Below are 12,039 nucleotides of genomic sequence, written 5' to 3'. Positions count from 1 at the left end.
CTTGAACTCAGGACGGTTACAATACCTCGGGATCTCCTTTTCCAATAATTGACGTCCAAGGTTGTTGAGAAATATTTTTCTGCTTTGAGGTCTGGTAGCACCGTATTTTGGGAATTTCGACTTCAAAATCACCATCGAAACAATTCACACACAATCAATTACGTTGCCTTGATTCATTCACATTCAATGACTTCGCCTCACTTTGTTTTTCATGTACAATATATTCAGAGATGATCGAGTATACTCAAACCCGGGATAGTTTCATTGCACGTTAAAATGATATTCTGTTTGTTCTTTCCGGATGCATTCCTTTGGTTTGTTTTTCTTTTATAGTGCATGGAAGATAATAGCAGGAACGAGCTATCCTTCTTTGGGACATAGCTCGCATGGGTCAACTCTCCATTAAACCATACAAGTGAAGTATTTTCTGATAGCTCGCTGATTCCTACAATTTACCTAGAGAAGTTCGTTTTGTACTTTACCATTGCACCAAGAAGTTTTTTTTCTATGCAAAAGTAACTTTTATGCAAGTTCGGTGCTTGTTTATGGTTATATTCATTGTATTGTTTAAGCATGGTTTTATAAGTCACTCCAGCAAGTCTTTTGTGTTTCCTCGTTCATGTGTTTCTTCTGGGCAAACGTATATTTCTCCATATATTTGCATTCTGCGCCATACGACATGTAAAACCGTGCGGCCCGCACAGATTCCAGGTGTGTTAAATACGTTTTGTTTCTTAAACACTCTTATCATTCCTAAATACAAAATCGTACCACAAGTAAATTTTTACAAATGAATTGTAAACATTTTAAAAGGAGATGTCCTGAATAATGGACAAGAATAGGAAAATAACAGAGAAAACACTGTATTAACATAAGAAAGCCAGGTGTCCGAACAGACCTCAGGGGACATAAGGTAAAGCGTAATCCTAGGGTTATTTTAGACCTAGGATCGTTTTAATGCCAGTATATTTACACTAGTACTGTTTTGCAGGGATATATTGGCCCAGGATTGTTTTACATGGAGTTTGTCAGTTAAGAGAATGATTTACCTCCGATATCCATATCGTAATTTTGTTTTACCGTAATGGTATATCAGAGCTGTTTTACTTTTGATTTCTTGGCTCAAGTTCCTTTCTCTGGATAATATCTGTTCTATGACTGTTTACCGGAGGGATGCTTCCTGGGTTATATTCATTACCTTGTTCAGAATAGTGCTTAATACGTACTCACTCATTGTTGTCTTAGCTTAGAATCGTACTTTCTTAACCTTGAAGATAAATTTCTAATATAGTGTAGTACTCAGTTTTGAAGCGTTAATATATACCGTATCAAATATATATCATGTTGTAGATTAAACAATCACCTTAAAATTGTTATTCATATATATTCTCCTGCGATGGTAGTGAGCTAAAATCATGTGTGCTAGATGGTTGTTATTTATATATATTTTTTAATTACACTCAAAAGTGAGATGTGTCGGATTCACGATGTTCGTACTTATTCAGTTGAGCATTCTCAAGGACTTTGTTCAGTATGTAATTTACACATTAAGTTGCGGTCAGAAGTAGTCATGAAAGTTTTATTTTAGTGTAAGTTTGATAGTTCTACTTAGAGAACAAATAAAAAAAGTATTCTGACAATGAGACCAGCTTCCGGTCAGAGATTTCATTTACATGAATATTATCAAGTTATAATAAACAACAATAAGTCGTAATTAATGTTAAAATTAAAAATTATTTTAATCAAAATGGTGTATAGATGTTGAGGCTCTGAAGTTTTCCACAAGTGATTTCGCATTCATTCAAGTTTCATACGAATTGCATTCAATAAATATATAATTGTGTATTCTGCTTCTCTTTAACTGAGAAATATATTCAATTCCCACAAAATATTTATTACTTAATTCGCTATTAGTATTGAAACTAGACTAAATGTCTTATTAAATTTTCATCTTCCTAAATCCGGGAGCACATTTTGAATGATCTCCCCAGCAATTTTTTTCTTCCCTTCACAATGCACTTTTTAACTGTTTTGTCTTGTTTTTCATAATCCCTATATTTCTCTCCTCATACAGCCTATTACTCATTGCAGTAAACGTTCAATGTTCTTTCACTTCGTTCTGTGTTCACCAGAAAAAGGTATAATTTTTTTTATTTCCACGATTTTTTCTTTTGAGAATGAAAGTTTACTGTCCTTAACATCACGCTATTTTCCATTCATATTTATAAACTTCATACACTATACCAGCTTAATACATAAAGCTTGAGGCTTAATACAGAACGCTGCTACTCCTAGTTGCATGGTTTACGAAATGATATTTGATTTTGTACGTAAATTTAGTAAAAATTAGATCAATACGATATTTCAAAGTATAGTGTACAATTTTTTATCGGTTTATATCAGTCTGTTTCAAATTTCAATAATGATATCGAAAACCTGTTATTTCCAACCTTTCTCAAGTATTCATTTCAACATGGTGGCGTATTAATTGATATTATACCAAATACAAGAAACTGCATCGAAATAATAAATCCAATTTACTCTTTCGTATAAATTCGAAATAATCAATAAGCATGATCTTTTAGAAATTGAATTATCAGTCGCAGTATGCAAACAACAATAATACTGATATCAAGCAAATTGACACATTGCCCTGGAGATTGAACACCTTGTACATGTAATTCTGTACACCATGCATCTGGTACTTTCAATGACATAATAAGCAGATTAGGTCTTTTTGAAACACTATATAAATTAAACCGAGTAGGAAACACTAATGCTGTATTAATAATATTGCGCACCCTCAATCTTCCATGTATCCCTATTCGACGACATACACGATTCCATTTTAATAAGCTCTATTCTCACTACCGATAAGCTGGACACGTCTTTTGCATTAATTGTCATGGAGATAATGATCAAAATGCTATTGCTACACTTAAGATATATTTTGTAATTCCATTTCGAATGTGAGTACTATGCTATGCTTTCTGCATTTTTCAGAATTATTTTTAATTAAATAACATAAGACTTGGAAATATACTGAATCCCATTAGGTTTTATAACAAAAACTAGAAAATAACAGATATGAGGAGTTAAGGAGGGAAAAGATGGATGCCCACATTTGGACAAAATTTAGATTTTCATGCCATATTTTAGAGTACGCTGAGTAGTTTCATTCAATGTATCAAAAAGAGGAAAAACGTTTACGGTTAGATTGCTATAACTGCTTAAAGAACTTGTAAAATGGGAGAATGGTGTATCGCCATCACTTATAGTGGAAAAAGTGAAGCTGTCCGTTTTCCGACAAAATTTAGATTTTCATACAATCTTGTTCTCTTAGGTACCTAGGTGCAATACAATTATATTCCACGAACTATTATATAATAAATGAGTTGAAAACATATCACTCCTTCCCCAAAATCTTATGTTTTAGTTTTCTGATGTCGTCCACCATTTCTAAGCAACTGTACCTTCTAGTAAGGAATGAAAGATAGTCGTTTATACGAAGTTGATTTATCAGCTCAACAAATTCAATGAATCTTTATACACGTTTGTTATCTTTGCCCTAGTCTCAAATACTAATTACTGATTTGAGGTTAAAAGTACATTTCCAAAATTTTCGTTGAATAAAAAGGTACCGGATATAAACGCTTTAAAACAGTTTGAATAGGATGTTATGATCAACACCATTTCCTCCTTTTTAAAGTGTAGTGGCCTATATCGGAAGAAAAATGGCTTTGAATGACTTATCAGGCCAGATGCAACTCCCAAACAAGTATTTAGCAGAGCGGAGTAAAGGAGAATAAAAACGAGAAAGGAAGAAAAAATCTACTTTTAATAATATTATTTATAATATAAAAAAAACAATCAACTCATTTCTATTGATTTGACTTCCAATCGCCTCTTTCTTTCCAGTACAAGGCAACCTCAAGTCCGTTTCTTCGTATTCTTTTACTTGCAATAATATACGAGGATAAGATTTTCCAAGCTAGTTTCTAATTTACCAACGACGTTGTATACCAAATTTGAATCATTATCCACGAGTAGCGCAGGAAACAAAATGTTTTGAACTTTAAAAATCGTTTCCTGAAAAAGTTGTTAAAATAGACACCCCCTCTTCCATTTGGATTCTTCACATACTTTTATATCATGTCGGCTTAGGGTGGCCACACGACCTATTCTATGAAACTAAACAGGTTGCTACCGATGTCAAACTTAGGAAGGTTTTCTGTTACTTAAAAACCATGTAAATTACTTGTTCATGTTAGTGTTCTCCCGATAATGATATTTTTGTTTGCTGTTATGTCTATTATGCCTATTATGTATATTTCGTCACAAACTTCACTTACCAATATAAATATCTCACAATAAGACATAGCTTCCGTGGCACGACACTTATAGAAACGGTAATTTGCGTACGGAAAGCTAATATAACTCATGTAATATTCCGCCAGTTTCAAGGTCGTGATACAAAGACAAAAATGAAAGCTACGTTGTTAAATCTATTAGATTTCTTTTGATCATTTTCTTTTGAAATTTATCACCACTTAGATTGTATGCAACAAATATAGTATTCTTAATATTCTAATACAGTGTTCATAATATAATATTCTATCCCTTTGAAACCAAGTTGCCATTCCAATGATCATGTTACTTGTTATGTTTATAATGAAATGCCATGCTAGAAGACGTCTTGCAACTTAAATTAAAAGTTGATAGTGCTACTATTCTTATTATAGCAGCTGACAACTTCCTTTCTGGTTCACCGAGATACATAAATATTTGTTGTTGCTGTTGAAAACTTTTAGAAAATTAAGGCATATACAATATATTTTCTGCGTCAATCTGTTACACTCAATTTAAAAATGTAATACATTTCCGATATGTCTTAAGACAAAATTAAATCTATTTTATTTTTGGAGATTAATCAGGAAATGGATTATCAGGCTTATATTAATATACACTTTAATTAATGAGAATTACTCTTCTTCATTAACCTGAAATTATTAACTTATTTTCTGTCATTAAATGGTGTAAATTTTAAATCAAAATTACTTATTTTATTCAATTTCAGGAGGCCATTAAACACATCATGAAAGCAATATGGCGATATATCATAAGTATAACTGTCGCTTTTGTGTGCTATGTTGGTTCATCTGAGATTATTCCTTACCAAGAAATCACTCCTATCAAAGATTTGGAGGTCACGAAATATAGTCGTAACTATTGTAAATACGAATGGTACATGAAGGTTGTAACCAAATTTAAGGGCAAAACGACATACAATTGGGAAGTGAATAAGGATATTATACGCGTGGATAAAAACATCAATACAGTCCGAGTTTCAGCTACATTAATCGGTAAGAATAGCATACATTAGATTGAGCACGTACGTCATTCTAGTTTCATAGATATCTTGCGGACTCATGTGGTCCTCATATCTATTTAAAGAATTCTACTTCGATTTTTAAAGTAAAACACTGTGCTTTTTCAAATTATATGACGTAGTTATACCTGGTAGAACCTTATATATTTCTGGTCGTTATACAGTATGGTCATATAAATATTTCCTTGGGCGTGGATGGCCATATTGAAATAAACAGAAATTCATATTTTTCATAAATATGTGATTAATATATTAATATATGATTTATATATATATATATATATATATATATATATATATATATATATATACACATATATATATATATATATATATATATATATATATATATATATATATATGATCAATATATTAATATAAGCATGTCAACTTTCATACTACATCTTTTCTTTTACTTCATTACTTCAGTTTTCTTTAAAGTAAAGGTCCCCAAATAAACAATATATTTAGTAACATGAACTAAAGCGATTCAAACAATGATGCTAATGTTACGGTAATTTAAATAGAATGTTGAGACCATTGAAATATTGTAATTGTGTATATATTTTTTATTAATATCTTATTATCTTACTAATATCAGAAGATTAAATTTAGTGCTGTATATATTTCTAAACTATAAAACATATTGTACTACTGTGTGAATATTAAGCGTTCTGAGAGAAAAAAATATTATAGGAGAACATTCATTGTAAATCATCCGAGCATACTATTAGAATCATTTAGGATTTCTATAGCGAATATAATTTTTTACAACTTCAAGTAAATACCCTTTCATAATTTTTCAAATTACAATCATGGAAACATTAATAGCAACACTTTGGAACTTTGCGCATTTATTAAGATTTTAAAGAAGTTTCTACCTAAATATGCACAAACATACAATGATATATACACCAAATTCAAGTAACTTTTATATGCAAATCTACTCACAGAACCTAAGTATCTTTACAACAACTGATCATATTCAACAAACTATGATGTTAATTGTTAATTGAAGTGAAAGTAAGTGAAGTTGACTGAAGCGTAATCAACTGATTTTAGCTCTTGCTAATACTTGATTGGATGTCCACGCTTAGTGGTAACATCTTTTCATCGTTGTGGTATGGAGTTTACTAACAAGTAAACCTTACGTTTGGGTGAATGGAGTTGCTGACTGAGACACATATGAGAAAGTAGTACTAAATGTGGTCAGCATTTCAGTGAAGTTGTAGGTGCGAAGATCCAGGGGTTTAGGAGATTCAGGGGTTTATCATTAACCAGCACAAAATTAAGTGGGAATAGAGTAATGCAATAGATGACTTGGGCTAGAAGTTAATCAAAAATACAATGGTGGCGTAACAAATGCTGGTTAATGATAAAGCAAAAATGGTTATACCGTTGGATTTATGGTAAAATTTGCTATTAATAAGGTGTCACTGTTATGTGTTTTGTTTAAAACTTTTGTCTGATTCAAAATGGCGGATTTGAACATGGCCGCCATCAAGGCATCTCTTACCATAGACCTAATATTTATCCACCTGCTTTTTATTTATCATTAACACAAAATTTACAAGGTGGGGTAACGACTAATACATATGCTGCAACAATATTTAATTTCCCTGTAACTTTTTTATCAATTGCACGTAAATCAAAATTAACGTCACCATTGTTCTTCTGATTACATTTGCGCCTTAAATCATGTATCACATGACCCTATTCCTATTTTAAAAACTTAACCTTAATTCAAAATGGCAGATTTCAAGATGGCCGCCGTCAGGTATATCCTTACTATATGACTTCCCCCTAGTCCTAATATGTACCCATGTATTTGTTATTCACCTTTTGTCGTTACAAGAGGCCTTACAGAGCTTTTACCTCCAACTGTATGAAGACTATTCTGTACTTCCATATGATGTTCTGGTAGCTGTATCTCCTAAACCCCTGGAGCTTCGCACCTACAACTTCACTGAAATACTGACCACATTTAGTACTACTTTCTCATATGTGTCTCAGTCAGCAACTCGATTCATCCAGACGTAAGATTTACTTGTAAGGTTTGTAGTGTATCTAGTGAAACTCAGTGTTATAAGACGTCCTTTAATGCTTGAATTTACTCAGCCCTCGTTGTAGAAAGTCTTGCACGAACCTTGTCCCTCAAACACTTCATATATTTCCAATTGGGTTTAAGTCGGACAAATTACCAGGCCAAGGATGTTAGGTAGCATGATGGATGGACAGCATATAGTCTTTGATAACTCTGGCACGATGACAGGGGGCAGGATTTTCTTGAAAAATAAAGGAACCATCTTTGAATAAATCGTTTTAGCTATATGTTTATAAGATTGTGCATTAACAACACCAAATGTGAACTTTACCGATTCCTCTGAAAGAAAAAAATCACTTTGGTAGAGTACCTGGAACTTTTTACAGTTCACGCAGAATTAAGTGCGTCACTAGTCATGCGATAAACGCTAGCGCGAGAATTTTTGCCAAAGTGGTTATTTTCGTCTCATAACTTAAGAGAACTTTGCGCAGCTGGTCACTAGTCCAGCTCTCGTAAGTTTTGGTCCACTCTATGGGCCTTTAACGTTTTTTCCGGTGTAATATATGACTTCCTGATAGCTCTATATGAACACAAAACCATTGTTTTAACCTGTTTCTCACTGTTCACGGACAAACTTCGACACCGATGTTTACCTCCAACTTCTAGCAAGATTTCCTGATAACTCAAACCTGTTTGCAAGATGCAACTGTCACAGTGTACTCTTCAGTATAGGCGAGGATTTCGTTTTTCGAATACATTTGCCAATCCTTCCAGTTGTTATGCAATCCTGGCCAGCTGCCCTCCCATAGTACTTTTCTGTAGTTGCATAATACGGACTATTTCACCATTAGTTTTGGAACACTCAATTAATGTTTTAACTCTGGTGGCTTTTTGTGGTGCAATGTCACAGGTTATAACCATGCCTATGTCTGATATCAAAATTTAAAAACGATAAATACATATTTATGGGCAAAACTTTCACTTACAAATTGGTCAGTAAACGTAACACTACTAGACCAACACAATACGTAATCCAAGGCTATTATACAAGAAGTAAGGAAGTAGAAACAGTATTGCACGCTTGGAACGTGGATTATTGAGCGCGGACGTCACTGAAAACAACAAGGAGTCATACATTAAATGTATATTTAGCATGAAGGATTTGTGTTTCCTTTCCCACACATTTTGTTGAATATCAATTGTTATAAAGATACGTATCTTCTGTGAGTAGATTTCAATCCTACATAAAATGTCCTTTAATTTGGTGTATATATCGTTGTGTATTTGTACATATTTAGGTAGAAACTTAAATCCTTAGGCAGAAATCCTTAAAAATGTGTAAAATTACAAGGAGGTGCTATTAAGTTTCCCATAAGAATATTCCTTATAAAAATCCAAGCATATTATTATAAACATTCTTTATAGCAAATATAATATTGTAGTACTAAAGATAATTACTTTTCTATAATTTTCTTCTTATTTTCAACATAATTCACATATGAATGGAAACCGTGAAAATTGTTAGAATTTAAGGTCGTTAATATAGTTGGCTAAATGTGTTTTTATAATATTAAAAATTAGAAAATTTTAGTGATTGTTGGGTAAACTCAATTTAATGGCACGAATTTGTGCACAATCGTGTTTTGGATCTACACTTTGCAATACGTCATTTTTAACCTTGCAAAGTATGTGTGTATAGATAGATATAGAAATGTTAGTTTCAATATTAAATATTATTGTGTAGTTGATGTCTCGTTTTATAAACCTGAAAAAATCCTGACCTGGTAGTTATTTATTCATATATTGGTGCTCACTTAATCATGCTGGAAAATTAATATTTATAACCGTGTTAAGTTATGTTTTTTTTATTTAGATTATGAATTATATTATTCTGTAAATTTACATCTATCTATCTATCTATCTATCAGACCATCTAGCAATATATATATATATATATGCATGGCTGTGTATGTGTGTGTGTAGATATATATATAATTAAAGATTAATTGCCCTTTAGATATTTAGGGCAATGCCCTTTAGAAATTTATATTCTTTTAGTTAGATATATGCTTTAGTTACTCATTTCCTAACTTGCTCTAACTCCTATATAGAGCCCGTGGCGAGGCTGAGAATGGAATGCCGTTCTTTTGTCCACTATTCTTACTCTTTTTCCTTGTTGGCTGGCATTGAGCTTTATTTTTACTTTGAAGAAAAGATTTATTACTTCTTTTTATGCATGTCGGGAACGTATGTAAGAGCGAGCTGTAATTTCGTACTTCACTGTGCTAGTAGAGGAGGCTAATATTGCAATGCAAAGGTGAGTGACATTGTGTTCCAATATGTTTCCCCATACTTTTTGTACTGAGTTGTACTCCGATACTCGGGTCCGTTGCAATTTCAATTTTCCTTGTCGGAGTTAAGATAACTTCGGCCGTAAGATAGGGAAGCCCAGGTTAGAATGGTAAGATTATGATGTTTATATTTTAGTTTCGTTCTGTTTAAAAGAAAGTGCAACTGAACTGTTCCTTGAGATCTGTCAGACAGAGGGAGAGAGAGAGAAAGAAATTAGGTATTGATTCGCTCCTAGTAGTTGAAGAATTTTAGAAGAAATATAAACTCCAGTCGCGAATGTATTCGATTCCTAAAGGAGACAAGTGTAAATAGACGCTTGCATTGGTATTAGAATATGTCACTGCTACTTTTATGTAAGGAAGTATGAGACTAGGTATTTTACCTTACCTCCAGTAGTACTCGATCACGTATATGTAGCCTGGTTAGCAACATTTTCTCAATTCTGATTGGCTGATAGAGGTCATGTGATCCTAGGCCCCACCCCAACGGGAAACAAAATTTAAACACGTCTCTAGGTCACGCTATATACGTCATGATGTCATGAGAATAGCGGAATCAACTGTTCCCTTTAGTTGATTCCGTCACTGTTTTATAACCAGCATTTCTGAAAATGTCTATTTTGTTCCATTTGTCTGCCAAGATTGTTATCCTCTTTGGTTAGGAATTTGGTGCCTTATATTGATATATGATGGAGTACAGATGTTCCTCTGTATGACTCACCTTAACGAGGATCTCACCTTAAATGTTATCGTTCCCTTCTACGAGTATAAAAATTTGAAGATGGTTACTTGCTTTCTTACTTTGATGGAGTACAAAAGTTCCCCAGGACCCAAGCAGGACAATGACGCGGCAAGACGTGATTTGCTGGATGTAAGTGATATTTGCAATAACATATGTATGTCGCAAACATTCTCCACAGCTAAACAAAACAGGAGAGTGGAGTTTTTTGCAGTCCACTAGTGGATCTACTAATAGGTACAACAAGACGAACTTCGTTATATAGTTTGTAAAGTTTGCGGTGGAGAATCCATTTAAGTTACATAATACTTTCGTGCAAATTTCACTTATACTTCTTTGCTTCTCGCTGTCTCCAATGTCATAAAAATCTGAGAGGATTCTTCAGTTCCAATGCCAAAAATATGAATTTAAAACCATACATTGAAACGAAAAACGAAAACTTTGAACCTAATTAAAAAAGAAAAAAAAGTTCTCGAACGTGAAACGCACCTATAGTGTAAATAGAAAAGAGTGCACTGCATTTCTTCCGTAAGTTTTATAGCTATCCATTATTACACCAGTATATATATATATATATATATATATATATATATATATATATATATATATATATATATATATATATATATATATATATATATTTATTTATTTATTTATATATATATATACCAATGAGTTTTATATATCAAATCAATTAGAGATGGTGATCAGGAAAATGGAAACACCTGTAGTTGGCAACACGTCAGATGTATGGGTTGGCAGTGGTGTCGTGGCGCCAGCAGCGCCGGACCGCTGGTGATGGTTTGTTAGGTCATACTACGTCAGGCGCAGTGGAATAGCAGAGTCCAGTGGCTGCAGCAGACGGAGGTGGTGTAAAATGCGAGACGTCTCAGATTTTCAAAGAGGGCAAATTGTTGGTGCGCGGTTATGTGGAGTGATTGTGACGGCAGTGGCTACTGTTTTAAAAGTGTCGCGCGGGACAGTGTCGAAGGTGATGCAGGCCTACACAACACACGGGAAGAATACATCGGAGTAGCGGGACAGCGGGCGGAAGAAAATCATTAGTGACAAGTCACGCCGGGTATAAAAGCGCATTGTCACGCAGAACCGTCGTGCCACTGCGGAGCAAGTGACGGAGGAATCAATCAGCACCTCCCCACCCTGTTTCGACAATCACAGTCCGCCGCGAATTACTTGACATGAACTTACATGGTCGTGTTCCACGGGCCAAACTGCTCATCAGGGACCATAACGCTTTCGCACGCCGCAAATGGTGCCGCGACCATGCAACTTGGGCCGATGAGGACTAGAAACGTGTGATATGGTCGGATGAGTCATCCTTCACCCTATTCCCAACCACGGGCCGTGTTTATGAGTGGAGAACATCCAAAGAAGCTTATGATCTGCAGTGTCTCCGCCCAACTGTGAAACATGGCGGCGGCTCGGTGATGCTGTGGGCCGCCATATCATGGCTTTCATTGGGTTCTGTGCTCACACATAGCGGACGAATCGCTGC

At 34.0% G+C, this 12,039-nt stretch overlaps 1 protein-coding gene across 1 annotated transcript in view; it reads left to right on the top strand.

The window, feature by feature from the left end:
- The window catches only part of LOC145683354 (hemolymph lipopolysaccharide-binding protein-like), a 536,466-nt gene that overhangs the window by 100,374 nt on the left and 424,053 nt on the right, over positions 1-12,039 (top strand). The window contains exon 2 of the mRNA XM_081754691.1: positions 5,078-5,363. Coding sequence (XP_081610817.1) covers positions 5,096-5,363 — 268 coding nt within the window. The 5' untranslated portion in view covers positions 5,078-5,095. The remainder of the gene's footprint in view (positions 1-5,077; positions 5,364-12,039) is intronic.

Source organism: Thermobia domestica, chromosome 4 (genome assembly GCF_964235325.1).
Source record: "Thermobia domestica chromosome 4, izTheDome1.hap1.1, whole genome shotgun sequence".
NCBI classification, from domain to species: domain Eukaryota; kingdom Metazoa; phylum Arthropoda; class Insecta; order Zygentoma; family Lepismatidae; genus Thermobia; species Thermobia domestica.
Note: the sequence above shows the minus strand (reverse complement) of the source record. Positions and strands in the feature narration are given on the sequence as shown.